General features: G+C 43.0%; 1 protein-coding gene across 9 annotated transcripts in view; it reads left to right on the top strand.

The window, feature by feature from the left end:
• SEMA5B (semaphorin 5B) overlaps positions 1-14892 on the top strand; it is a 375751-nt gene that overhangs the window by 355475 nt on the left and 5384 nt on the right. For 8 of the 9 annotated variants that reach the window (XM_081188335.1, XM_081188332.1, XM_081188333.1 and 5 more), the window contains 3 exons: positions 44-193; positions 1007-1051; positions 4697-4902. In XM_081188335.1, coding sequence (XP_081044461.1) covers positions 44-193; positions 1007-1051; positions 4697-4902 — 401 coding nt within the window. Of the gene's footprint in view, positions 1-43; positions 194-1006; positions 1052-4696; positions 4903-14769; positions 14840-14892 lie in introns of all 9 variants that reach the window. The other variant, XM_081188338.1, reaches the window with a different exon arrangement.

Below are 14892 nucleotides of genomic sequence, written 5' to 3'. Positions count from 1 at the left end.
TGTGATCATCCCACATTCTTAAGTCTTATCTCTCATTCTTAAGGAGGCTGGTCCGAATGGTCTGAATGGAGCTTGTGTAACGAAGATGGGATCCAGTATCGTAGTCGTTACTGTGAAATCCACAATCCAGGATCTTCCCAATGTGCTGGGAACAGCACACAATACCAGGACTGCTTGTACAATGAGATCCCAGGTGGGTGCAACTTCGCATGCTAAATGAGCAATGAAAGGGCTCCACTAATTGCTGAGATGGATGCCTTACTAAAAAGAACTGATTGCCACTTTTAATATTGATAGGATTGTGTTTTGTAAGGCAGTGAGTATATTGAATGCTGCCTAGTATTCCATTAGTTCAGTTATGCAAGGAGAAGGCATCCTGCAGAAGGAAAGAGATTCAGGAGGATTTTTAGGATCCCATGCGTGGAAATGAAATGGCAGTAACTTTGGTGTAGCTATAGTCTGTTTAGAATTATAGCTAACCTCCATCTAGGGATGGGAAGGATTCTGTGACTAATAGATCTTATATAATCAGGGAGTTTTGTATTCTGCACCACAAACAGACACATCCTTAGATAGCAAGGTCGTCTGTCTGTGTCATACATTGGTCAAAATATTATTTAATTGGATCATATGGTATTCACATTTATTCAGGTATTTTATGAGCACAATTTAAATGCCTCATTTGAGTCTTTTTTTATATCTCTATTTATATTTCTGTAATTTGCACAGTTCTTGCCAGAATTAAACAGTTCTAAGGACGCTTATTGTGTTGTATTTGGATAGTTTGCAATCCAGACAATTTTCTCATGCAATAGAGAGTATGTTCTTCTTAAAACTTTTTTTCACTATATTACATTCTGTGTTTTTTGCCAAAGCTCTGGGAGGCCCTCCATTTGCTGCAGAGATTAACTTGCCTTGCATTGAGCAAAGGGATTTTAATTGCCTGCACAATGTCGCAGATGACAAAAATGACATTTTTCTCCCCACTGTTTTTCTCTTTGTTTAGTAATCCTGCCAGCCTCAAGCATTGACGAGAGCACGAACTGTGGAGGTAGAGTACAGCTAACTATAGATCTTATTTTTATCTTAACATGACTCCTCTTTTCTGGGAAGCATCAACCCAACCATTAATCTGTGCAGTTCACATCCCGTTGATAGCCTTAATTCCACTGGAGTCCGATTGTCTGAGGGGAGGAAGGGAGAGGAGAAAGTATCTGTGATTCAGTTTTCTGGTATAAGAATTTAATTTGGGGGAGGGAGCATCTCAGAATAATTAATTACCAGGGAGATCACAGTCCTTTCCACTGCAGCTCCTTTTTAAATGGACTGGAAAAGATGAAGAGAGATTCCTCATTTTCCTGAGAGCTTAGTTAATTGTAGAGTTGTCACCGAATTTCATTATAAGCAAAACATTGATACGGGTTCCTGTTCTGGAGAAACTTCCAAAGCTTTTAAGGGGAAGCAAAAAGAATTTTGATAAGACTGGCAAAGTTTCTCAGGCTGGATCCGACACATCCCTTGTTAATTGTATAAATGTTTTACCTTCTTGAGCACTTTTGAATGTAGTGGGTGCTTCTGTGTTTGTCTCTCATTTACCATGTACAAAGGTCTATGAATGGTGTTTGCCACCCCCAGGAAGATGAGATTTGCACCCAACCACCTTTTGAAGTGAAAGTAGCCTTGGTTGCTACTCTTTCCCGCACAAGCATAAATGAGCATACCAAATCTCAATCTCTCTCTCTCTCTCTCTCTCTCTCTCTCTCTCACACACACACACACACACACACTACATATACACAACAGCGCATACCTATCTCCTTCCCTTTCTGTGTAAGAGCATTCCCACATCTCACTCCCCACCTCCAGGGGTTTTTGTGGGTGGAGAGGGGGAGAAATGAATGCACGGGGATTGCTGCAAGTAGTTCACAGTGTAATAAGCTGATTTTGTACCAGGGTAGCTCATATAATAAGACTGCAGTGAATTCTAAAGTTGTCTCTACGAATGAACCCAATGCAAAATCGATGGCTATCTTGCCATTGGAAACAGGATTAGACAGCCAATGCAAAACCTTGATTACTGGAAAAGCAGTTGCCATGCCACTAATTATATCTGACTTCTTTAGAGTTCAGGGAATTGCATTTTCTTTGTGCATTTCCTGCAGGTCTCTTGATAGCTAGCAGAGTCTGTTGAAAGGCCAGAAGAGAAAGCAACCTTCCTTGCTTCTCACATTGTGCTTTTTGATACCTTCCATCTTTCTGAATAGGAGAAAAATAGCAGCTTCGCTAACACAAGGCACTTGTTCTGGTACTTTGAAAGTTCAGTTGTAGTAGGGAACTATGGTTAAGAGCAGAATTCTGGCTTTTTCAGCTAATTGTGCAGAGATTACTGAAGCAGATGGAAACGGTCTCCCTGCACTCCTACCGCAGCTCGTTGCAGATCTTGACTTATTAAGTCATAAACATACTGTGCATACCATGCCAATGGGTGATTTAAGCTTTTGTTGCAGCCGTCATGAAACTGATCACCAAATTTCTAGTAGATATAATTGTCAGGAGCAGATTTTGGGTCATCCAAAAGCACCATGGTGCTTCAGTGGTTTTGCACAACAGCCCCCACAAGTAAGCAGCTTTCCTGACGAACCGCTTGGACAGCTCTTGGCCTGCGTATTAGTCACTCTCTGTACAAAAAGCATTACAGCAATGACAGAAAAGGCAAAACGCTCCATCGGCAGACCTTCCCATCTAGTGTGTGTGACTGCAGGGGAAACAACGGAATTAAGACTCCAGTTCCATTAGCCGCACGGTTGGTTTTCTTGTATCCCCATTCCTCCTGCCAGGTGTGTGCCTCAGCTCAGGGTCTCCTTATTAACCTTATATTCATCATTATGCATTGGTATTGATATTTTCACTGCCCTCTTCTGCCATTGCAGTCTTATTTGTTTATATAATGCATGGGGATATTATTTATCCCTTAGCATCTCTGAATATCTGGCAAAGATATAATCATTAGAAATTCAGCCTGCTGCCCTCTCACACGTGAAACAAGGGGGAATCTGAGTTATGGGCAAAACCAGAAACATCAGCCTGCAGATTCATAGAATGCTCATGTTATTCAAATATTTAGCCAGGTGCCATGGAAGCACAGCTGAAAGGCAGAGAGACCTTGTAAGGGACAGGACTGAAGATGAAAAGTTTTGAGGAATCAGCTGCTCAGTACCAGAACACCAGAGAATTCTTAGCACCTCACTAGCTACAACTCACCTTGGCAAAAGCCATGCTAAAGTGTTACATTGATGCTGAAAGTAGGGCCTAGGAAACCTTATCCTCAAGTGACTTTTCAACTTTATGATTCTTAGAATTTATCACTGGCTTTTGTTGTTGTTTACTCCTTTGCATTCCTCTTTCTCAGCAGAACATCTCCTTGGTAACCCACTGGAATGGAAGTGTTTTGAAATCTATATGTCTACTTATTTGTGTTGGGGAATGTTTTATGCACCAGGAACTTTCTTCTTTGAAATCTTTATGGGGTACCTGCATCAGTGGTGTCACCTTGCAGCTGCGGTTCTGCTTTCGTTGCTCACCAAGAAACCAAGCCAGGCAATATTCAGTGTCATCCCTTGTTCTTGCTGCTTCCTGTTTTTTCTCCCAGGAGGCTCCCTTTCTGTGGCTAGTGGAGAAAGTATCAGCAAGAGCACATGCAGGCTTTCAGAGATGGCTGGAGAAGCGGAAGCTGATCAGAGACCAAAAAACCAGGCTGGGGTGGGAGGGTGGGGAACCCTGTATCCTTAGCAGCCAGCATACATTGGAGGCAGCCAGGGGGGTGGCTTGTGCAACGCCAAGCAGGTCCCCTGCCTTGGCTGCCCTGAGCAGAGGTCTCATAGAAAAAGCAATGAGCTCTCCTCCTTCTCGGTGGTGGTAGCATTTTGCAGGCTTCCATTCAGTGCTAGCATGAGCACTCAGCATCCTTGGGCTTCCAGAGTCCCAGAGCCCTGAAATGGCTACTGCTGAAGCCTGTTTCATCTGAGGACTCTGAGCACCTAGCAATCATATTTGTGTCCCTGACACTCTGGGGCATTGTGTAAATTTTAATGGCAGTTAGATGTATCTGCTCAGAATCCTGCCACTACTCCCTGTCACTGCCAGGTAAATCCCCTGACAGAGGAGGGGCCCACCCAAGAGCACTTTGCCAAGAACCTCCTCAAATAGGGAACCAGCCTAGACCTACCACACCTTATCAGCCACTTCCACTTATTCATTCCTTGTGCATTTTAGGTAGGTCAGAAGGCCTTCCTTTCTTCTGATTTGAGAAATTCTGAGTTTACCACCCACCTCCCAGTTTCCGTGACGTGCACATTCTTTGGAACCTGTTGCTGTGTATTGTTTGTATACCTCATTTCTCTGCCTGTCAGCTTAATGTTTAGTTTCAGTATCAATTGGAGGAGAAAGGAATAGCTTTAAGAAAGCAGCGTATGATGCCACTGAAGCAGAACTGTGATGAGCAGACTTGATAGTAAGGGAAGGAAGCGTCTGTTAGTGGGTGTTACCATGCAAGACACTGGCTTCTTTCAGAAACACATTTTCCTTATGCCTAGGAAAGAGAAAATTACCCTCTTGAGTGGTTTATTGTTGTTGAAAGTGTTTTTGTTCTTGTTTCTGTCTCTAACCACAGCATCTCTTACCACACTTTCTTCTCTAGGTTTCAGCCTCATCCACCTAATTGCCACAGGGGTCTCCTGCTTCTTTGGTTCTAGCCTCTTAACCTTTGTTATCTATGTGTACTGCCAGCGTTGCCAGAGGCAATCTCAGGAGTCAACTGTTATCCATCCCACCACTCCCAATCATCTCCATTACAAAGGCAACACAACTCCCAAGAATGAGAAATACACACCTATGGAATTCAAGGTAAGAGGCTTCATCTGCCCAAAGGTCTGTGTTATACACTGAATTCATTTGCAGCACATCCCAGTGGCTCATAACCTTTAGTACAGTTTGCTTCAGCAAATTTTCCCAGCACACTTAAGAGCTGAGCTACATGATCAGCTGAAACAGGTGGGGTAGGTAACTTTGCCATCTCTTTGACATGCAGGGAATTATGCGGAAGCACTGAAATTGTTCTGCACAGCAGGAACTTTACCACGTGGTTCTTCTGATTGTGTAGCTGGGTTCAAGCCTCAATCCAAAGACCAGTGGTTGATGTTTTCTTGCTGTGGTTGACTAGCCTGTTTCTCCATCATTGAGTGAGCTTGCTTTCTCCATCACCTTCATTGCAAACATATATGCTAGGTAACATTACTAAGACATGTTTCTGAAGGGCCATGGTGTATCAATATTTAAACTGTGGAGTTAAGCCCAGTATCCTACTGAAGGTTCACGATTTAGATTTGGAACCATTGGGCTGTGCTCTGCTATGTTTGCATGTATTTTTACATACATAATATTGTTTTCCTATCCTCTCTCATGGCCCATCCAAATTTTCTCCCATGTTGCTTCTCAGAAGGGATCAAATAATAGCTACATTTGTATAGTTATTGATTTTTATTTATTGAATTTCCATATAGCCCTTTATCCAATGATCACAAGACGGTTTAATGTATAAAAACACAAAAACACATAACAAGAAACGAAGCAATAACCCTCACACCCACAGTTTAAAAGGCCATAGATTGTTATGATGATGTCCACATAAAACACCACCTTTTTCTGACCACATTCTTTGCTTACTTAGAAGGCCTATCCAAAAGAGAGTTATCTCCAGAGTGTATTGGTTGCCTTGGCAACCTCTTTTTCAATAGAAATCTGGCATTTCTGTTATCAAGAAATGAACCTGACAAGCTAGCAAGTATCCCAGTAGTAATTAACACATAATAAAGCACCCAGCATCTGTAATCAACAAAGTAACTTGTAGGCAGGGGGAAATACCTCTTAAAAGCAATTAATTAACTTGCAGAGAGCAAGAGCAGAAAGATTGCTATTCATAGTTTTAAAAACAGGCAGCAGGTACAGAAAGTGGAGCAGGTTGCAATTAGGCCACTCTTGGATTCAGAGCTTCTTTGGCAAATAAGGCTTCCAAATGGCCCTGGCGATAAAGAAAAAGCAAGAACGTTTTTAGGGATTTCTCAATTAGTCCCACTGCATCGAAACATTTTTTAAAAATGTCCTTCAGAGCTGAAATATAGGTTTTGGCAACCGGAAGCAACCCTTCATCTTATCAACCTGCTTGTTTTTGGAGCCTGTTAGCTAAATTCTTCAGAAGCAGCTTACCTGACCTGCAGCTGCCAAATTCCAAATGAAAAATTTACCGACTGCCAACAAACAAATGGGGATAGATCACCCAGGCCTACCCACTTCTCTCAGTTCATTGATGGAGCTCCCTTGCCTACAGAGATGTACTCTTCACCTGTGTGGAAGGGGTCAACTCTGCATTTGAAGAACTTCCTCTTTCTCTCAAGTGAGAGTTTCCTCCTGACCTTATTGGCAGTGGTGTCACAGGCAGTTACTAACCCTTGATAATCCTAAATCCAGCTCTGTTGCATCAATAATTATTTTGAAGTCTTGATTAACAAGCTACATGCCCAGCAGATGTCTGGAAAAATAACAAGACCTTATTATTTCCAGAGCTGCACTGGCTAAGTTGGCCTTCCTTATCAATGACAATTTCTTTCTGAGATGTAAGGAATCGCCTGTTTTGCTTGCTTCCTCACATAATTTCTTGTTTTCTGAGGGAAAAGGTTAATTTTCAAGGGAAGCTTAAATCTCCTAATATTAGGACAAAATTGTGTTCTAGAAATGGTCCAATGTACATTTTTGGTGATGTCGATCTTGGTGGATGAGAAAGCATGTGTCAAAAGATCTGGAATCAATGAACAGCAATTTTCTCTTCACAAAAAATGAAATGCATGAAGCTAAGAAATTTAAACCTTGAGGTATACTTAGTTAGGGAAACTTAGAGGTCTCCTCTAAAAAATTCAGAGGAATCCTATAGTACAACCCCCCTAGGACTGTATTCCTTCAGAGTGTGGAGGGGAGATTTTATGACTGCATGCTCCCCATTTCTAAAACTTCTCTAACATAAGTGAAGCTTATGTTATGGGTAAGCTAAAGAATGCAGAACAATTAGTGTGTCACAGTTCTTTAACACAGGATTTCTAACTGTACTAAAAATAGTCTCCTAGGAAATGCCATGGATTCAGTCCGCAGTATTTCAAGGTAGAGCTTTGAATATCCCTGATTAAAATCCTGTGGAGCCACTGGCAGTCTGTGCAGACCCAAGGGTAGGTAATGTGGTGCCTTCCAGTTGGTGGATGGCACCACTAGACTCCCTATATTCCCTGAACATTGGTCATTCTGTTGGGAGTCCAAAATACCTGGAGGGCCCCTACATTAGGAAACTTGCACTGAAGGCAAGCAATGTGGGCTTGATCATATGCCCATGTAGCAGAAGAGCATGGTATTCCAACAGCGTGTGCAAACCATGTAACCAAACAGCTCCTACCTACCCGCTCCCCTGTTGCTTATTTCTTTTTCATTAAAATAGTGAACGTGGTAACATCTGGAGGGCACCGTGTTGGCTGTCCATGGTGTCGACAGTACTGTTGCATGGACCAGTAGTCTGACTCTGTTAAAGGCAGCTTCCTAGCTGTGTGTGCCATGAAGACTACACTTTGTGTTCTCCAAGTGAGCCTGCTGCCCTCAGGTGCCTTGTCAGTGTTGAAATAAGATTCAGCTGCCAGTCAAGTCAGCTTTGTTGTGTAGAAATGGGGACCACCAAATTTGTCCTCCTGCTCAAGCAGCAAAATGTGTTGGACCAGCCCTGTTCTATGGGCTTGCATGCTAGACTTAACTTGATGTCCGGACTTGCTCAGTTGCTTATTTGTGACTCTCCACTTCATAAACCAGGCCTCAGGAATTTGACTCTTTGAAGTTCTCATGAATCCTGAATACATGTGTCTATGTTCATCCATTGTCTTTGCACACTAAGAAGCCCATCTGGTTTGTGGGTGCAGTTGCAATATAGATGGTGAAGGGCAGGGAGATACTCATTCTTACTTACTTAAAGTCAACTCAGAGATGCTTTGTTCCTTGTAAAATTATTTTGCCTGATATAAGCAAAAAAAAAGAAGTTTTGGAAGATTGCATTGGCAGAAAGTTGGAGGAGGGTTAATAAGAAAGCACTTTTGTTAAGTGCAAGTCAGCATGAACTTGTAGAAGGTAAATCATGTCTCACAAATTAGATTCTTCCCCTCCTCTGCTTCTCTTTTCTCCTGCCCCTTTCCATTCTTTTGGCTAATTAAATAAATATTGATCTTTACAGAAAGGAAAACACAATCTGGATCCTACTGTAAGTTTCTGATTGTTTCATTAATTTGAGGTATTTTCTTGGTCCCGAAATCATTCATCCCCTTCCACCCACCAACCCAGTAAGGTCATTCCTGTATAGGAAGGGGTCTTTAAGCATCTGATTCAGTGCTATGCAGAAGCATCATAGTGGTAAGAATCCCTCACCTCAGATTTTGTCATGTACATTAGCTAGATAAGGTGGGGGTGGAGACATAAGAAGTTGACAGATAGGTAGTAGAGAATAGGCTAAGGAAGACTCAGAGGGCAGTAAAGGTGAAGTTAAGTGTGGTCCCTTCCAACTCTAGAATTCTATGATTCTAAGTGAAGCTCAGCAAAGGAGTTGCTGAAGAAGTGGATCCTTAGAGGAGGAGAAAGAAATGGCTTATTTAACAGAGGGGTTAAGACTGTTCTATCTATAGGGAACCACATGGTAGAAACCACAGAGACAGACACACATTGGACTTATAGGCAATTGAGATTGTCTAAAAAACACAGAGGAGTGAAAAGGCAATTAGGAAGAGGACCCCATCTATATGGCAAAGTCACATTGGTTTTATACCTTTCATGACAGAGAATTCTGGAAATGGTAGTTTCATGCTGTGATTTATAAGAGATCTCTTCCCCCACACCACCACCCATCCCACATCAGGTGCACAATTTTCAGGGAAGAGGGACTGTAAAGTCTGTTTAAGTCTACAAAATGGATATGACCAGGTGTTGGGGCAGGGAGATTTCAAGGTGGATCTGACACTTAGACCTGACACTGTTTTGAACAATGGAATCTGCTGTGTTTGGTGGGGTGAGCGCCTGCCGGCAAGGCAAGCTAAAGCTCGTGTTTTGTGCTTGATGTGCCAAAAATTGTAATGCGTTGTTTGTTACAACTTACAGGGAGGATGTTGTTGTCTCACACAGTAATCAGGAAGGCACAACAGGTTAGAAAATGGGAGATGGAATGTTATCCAGAATTTCCCGGAGCTCTGCCATTCCTTCCATTCTAAATGAACCAAAGTGGTGGTCAGACAGGGCACCCCAACACCTCTGACATAGTGGGAAGGGGCGCAGAGGGTTAACAGTCAATGGTCTATGATGATACAGAGGTTTCCAAAGCCATCTCTAGTATTTTATTTTTGTTTCTTCAAACCTCCCTGTTCAAAAGCTGTGCTTTAGCCACAGCATATTTCATCTGTGTTTTAACCACAGCATATTTCAAAGAAGGCAAGATCTAATGACAAGGAGGTGGAACCTGCATGAGGGTGATTCGGGCATTCAAGTACATATGGATGAGATGTAAATGCTGTTGATGGCAGTAACCCATCGATCATTTCACTGATAACCTGCCAAGACACTGATGATTCAGAGAGGAGGGGGGTGGATATCTTCTGCCTGCTTTGTGCAGAATATTCTGGGTTCTGCTGTCAGATCTTTTAGCCAAGGTTGTGGGCGAATATTTCAAGTCATCTAATCAGCCATTCATGTTCCATTAATTAGAAATAGCTTCTACAGTCCTTTGATGGTGTTGTGTTCTGTTCAGCACGAATGCATATTGTAACAGGAGTTGTTTACATCATGCATTAGGTTGCAGCTCCTTACACCATTCCCTGCTCAGCCAGGTTGTTTGGGCTGTAATAGCGCACGCTATTAAAACATAAGCCCCTGCTGTTTTAGATACTGCGCTTCCAAGTGAGAGTTCCAAAAGGGCCATACACACAAGCAAGGGTTATCAGTCTGCTGGTAATCATGATTGTAATGATCCATGATATGAGGAAGGGGATTTTCTGTCCTGCCTATATATTGGCTGATCATAGTACTCACGAGTTGCCAACCAGCTGAGTGAGGAAAAGACACACACCCCATGCAGCCCCAAGGGCAAAATTATGTGTGAGGGTTCTCCTAAATTTAATTCTGCTGAGTATGCAAGTAGGCTTCACATGCAAGAATCTGGGATTTCTGCACTAAAAGCACAAAGAATGTTTAAAAATCCCCAAAACTGCAATAAATATAAATGAACAAGAAGATAGCTTGACCAAATACCTTTCCCCCTCATGCAGATGTTCTAAGTTCAATATATGGCATCTTGACAAAAAATATTTTTCGGTTGCATTTCTGGGACCTATGCCCAAGCTGTAACAGAGCTGTAACCATTCAGAGTAAACCAGCCTTCCCCAACCTAGTGTTCTCCAGATGTTTTGGAGTGTAACTCTCACCACTGGCTGTGCTAAGGGAGGCTGGTGGGAGTTGGAAGTCTCCAGCTACTGGAAGGGCAGGCTGGAGCAGACAGTACTGTATTAGATCGTTGTCTGAGATTATAAAGTGGCTTCATATCTTCTTAAGATGTGACCTACTCAGTCAGGAATAGGGGGTCCATCTAATCCAAAATCCTTTACTAACAGTAGTTAGCAGGAAGCCTCCAAACAATGGCAATGGTCCTTCTCTGTTGTTTGCTCCACAGCAAACCAAACCAGAGCATCTCTGGACCTGAGGATACCATATAGCAACCATGGGAAATACAGTCATGGTTGGCACATCATGCTAAGCCAAACCATAACATAGCAAGTATGAGCAAGCTCCCAGGGAGGAGCTTGTAGTCTTCCCCTGTCATCCAAATCTCGACATAGTTCAGCACTTTTCCAAGCCTATCCATGAGCTGTAACCAAGGTTTGTTCATGGTTTACAGCTAGTTTGTGGCTAGTCTTAAGAGAGCTAGATCACGAGTGGAGAACAATATGGTAAACGTCAGCTGAGCTCAGTGCAGCACATCGGGGGGGGGGGGGAGGACCAAGGAGAATGTAGAATTATGCAGAATATTTATGGTATCACATCAGACTTGTAAACAAAAGATGAATGGCCAAACTGGCTCAAAACTCAGATATAGGTCCCAAGCTGTTCAAGACAAGATACTTGTCCTTTGCTGCCCTTGCCTCTGCTGCCAGTGCCAGCCACATACCCAGAGAAAAGAGAGCTTGGCAGGAGGAGGAAGGTGTCCTTTGGAAGCGGATCAGGAGCAACAGGCCCAGTCATACAGGGCTGCAAGGAAAGGGAATGTCGTAGATTGTGGGCCAGGCAGGGTTATAGTGAAGAAAAAGACACCAATAAAAGGGGATGGTTGGAGCCTAGAACCACTGGTGCTTGGACATGACACATGAATGAGTGGCTCTTGGTGACGAGGGAATGAAGCAATAGGAAGTGTGTTTGTGTGTGAGGGAGGGAGGATTTGCAAAATACAGCCTTGTAACTTCCAGTTACAGGAATTATGTCAGGTTGCGGAGAGATTTCCACAATATAGCCTTCCTTCTGTCAACAGAAAGAAAGCCGGTTTCATCAGTTTGGCGCAGTACCCTTGGTGAAAGGGATATTGAATCGTGTGATATGTGGTTCATTAACCACCCAGAGATATACACCTAGATGCTGTAGGGAAAATGTCAGTGCCGGAGACCGGGAAACAGAGCCTCTGCTCTCCTCCCATCCCCTGAAGAATAATAATTTCAGATGAAGCGGCAATCTTAAAAAAAAATCGGAGGACCTTCCAGCTGTGAAATGAGAAATAAAACTAGAAGGGGGATGTGATGTTCCAAAGCACTGCCTGACTTCTCAACGTCTTGTTCCCTTGTGGATGGTCATTTTTACTGCTGCTGAAAATAACACTTGCGGGGTCCAGGGAGGCAGAGATAGCATAGAAGACTTTGAACCACCTTTCCTTTCCCAGGAGGTGTTTGCAGCTGGGCTAGAAACGGGCTTGTGGAGTTTTTTTACCCTTCTATCCCTTGGAAAGCGCAAGATGGCAATCTCCTATCTTTTAATTTGATAGGTTGCTCTTTCACTTTTACCGGCTGTTTTCTTTCTTCACCCTTGATTCCCATGTGTGAGCTGGCAGAAGCAGTGATACAGCCACAGCAAGAACCTCCTTCCTGTAGTGACCCTTCGGTTGTATATCGTTTGAAGCTGCAGCATCAATCTGTTTACAGTTTAGCCATCAGTCAAAAGCTGGATGAATTGCAGCAGTCTGGAAAGTTAGTAACGGTTTCTCCTTGAGACCCATCTCTTCACCGCGTGGCTTTAAAATTGAGGCTCTTGGCTAGATTAGCTAATCATTTATTCCATCCACTCAACCCTCCTCCTCCTCCAACAAAAAAAGTGAAATGCAAATTTTGGTTCTTATGATTTTCATGTGTACCAAAGCCTTTCCCCCCACCTTCCGGCATTTAAGAATGTTTGCCGCTTGAGTGGCAAAGCACATGTTTTCAGTGGGCAGAGTGATATGAAAGGGAATGGTTTGCAGGTGGGAAACAGCATTATTTTTATTGTATTATCCCGCAGCTCTAAATATCACTTCAAGGGATGCTTGATTTACATAATGCCTGCTAGGAAGAGAAAGCAAGGAGGCTTACTGAGGAGGAACAAAAAGGATTTAGCAGTACAGCTTAGCTGAAAGCTATTAGTCTCTTCCCCTGACCCTCTTTAATTCATTGGGTCGAGTCAAATTGAGCAGTCAGCCATGCTCGGGAGGTGTGGCTCTCATGCAGTGAAGATTACACCGGCAGAGCAATGATGCATCTCACAGAGGTGCCATTACCTTATGGCAGCAGCGGCAGCAGCAAGCCTGGCAGGCTTGTCACATTCGTCTTATTTAAGATCAGTGGATGCTGCCACTTAAGGGTTTGAATGTTTGCCTCTGTCAAATTTATGTGGAATATTAGCAGCCATTCACTAGCTCTGAATCTTTGCTGTCTGCTGTGCTGCAGTATAAAGTCGGGAGTGTGTTGCTGTTGTTGGGACGTTCCAAGCAAAACCTGCCTTTGGTTTTGACCACTTGTAGTGCAGGCCCTTTTGTTATCTTAAGGCGGGATATAAGGCTCCCCACAATCACACACAAACACACAATTGATAGGCCCCACTGTTACATGTTCCCTCATCCTCTCCTCTCTTTCCCCCACTTTTCATTCCAGTCTGGGTTTTGTATCATATGGGAAGGCTTCAAAGCCCCCCAACCCTTGTTTGACCAGAGTTGCTACAATCATAGAATTGTAGAGTTGGAAAGGATCCTGGGAGTCACCTAGTCCAACCCCCTTTCAATGCGGGAATCTCAACTAAAGCATCCAAGACAGATGGCCATCCAACCTCTGCTTAAAAACCTCCAATAAAGGAGAGTCCACAACCACCTGAGGGAGTCCGCTCCACTGACTACACAGAAAAATACAGTAGATGTTGTTATGACCAGTGAGGTAGCTTGCAAGGTCTTTAGGTGGCAGGGATGGAAGTGGAAGAGTAGGATGCTCAGTCAGTATCATGCAAGCACATGGCTGCTGAGTGAATGATAGTCTCTATTGTATATTGTGGAGATTTGGAGGCAATCCGTATGCATCTGACTGTGCAGTTTTATTGTGGAACACTTGAGATCAATGTGTAAAACAGCCCTTCCATGCATAGAAGACTCATTCACACACAGAAACGCACTTTTGGGTTTAACCCACTTTCCATCTGTCTAAAAGCTTCATTGTGTCTGGTGTAGCAGTGGGCAGAAGGTAGATCTGTATCTACTGGTAGATCTGGGTGATTTCAAGATCACCAATTTCTGTTGTTCTTTAATAACCAAATTAACTCCCTTCCTAAATGATACTCTTGAAATGAAGAAAGGAGGAGTGTCATTGTTGCAGGTGGTTGTGGCGGGCTTGCCATCAGGAATAAACCTTTGTGAAGAACTTTCAGTGCTGGCAAAACAAATGCCTTGGGCTCAGAATTCCTCAATTCTACATGCGTCCTCTGCAGCTGGCTCCGGTTCATGGGTTCTAGTAAAACACAAAGTCACTCCTGCAACCACGAAATCTGCCCACCCCTGTTCTTGTGTGACGGGGTGCTTTATAAGGAAAGATAATTGTACCTGATGCTATAGATTTGCTGGCGCTCAAGTGGTTTTTGACTAGGTCAGTGACCTGGTTAAGAGATCACCGAGAGCTACATTTGAGGTCAGAAGAGGGCAAGATACTGTCTGTTTCATTTGTAATAGCCACATCAAGATTATGGAATTATATATTTTTAATCCTTTGCAAAGATGCTGTTTTTCACTGTTTCTTTTTCTGAATGTGTTCAAACGTGACAGACTTCTTTTTCCGGGCACAGAAAAATATATCTGTCCAGCAGATAGATTAAACATGAGCTAGAAAAAGATAAAGAGTGTGTTGAAATGACAGTGAATTTTTACATCAGCTTTTGGTGGTGCCATTGAAAGGAATTAATAAATAAATGCCCAGCAAAGGAAGGGGGGGGGGAGAATAAGAAATCCCTTATTTAAGCATCAGTAATTAAAATGACACCTACATCCCACCTCCATTTTTTCTCCATGCTGTTGACAACTACTTGTAACTTTGTTGGTTGTTAATTTTCTTCAGCCATCCTTTTCCCCTCAAATGTGACCATGCCTTGTTACTTACACTGTAGCTTACAGAAGTGACACACTTAATATCGGGGGGTCCAAACCTGGATATCTACCAGTGGAGATGGAGATCAGGTAAATGTGCACCTGCTCTTCCAAAGCAAAAGAGAAATGCCCTTTTGGTTTAC

The sequence above is a fragment of the Podarcis bocagei genome, assembly GCF_964188305.1.
Source record: "Podarcis bocagei genome assembly, chromosome: 1".
NCBI lineage: Eukaryota > Metazoa > Chordata > Lepidosauria > Squamata > Lacertidae > Podarcis > Podarcis bocagei.
Note: the sequence above shows the minus strand (reverse complement) of the source record. Positions and strands in the feature narration are given on the sequence as shown.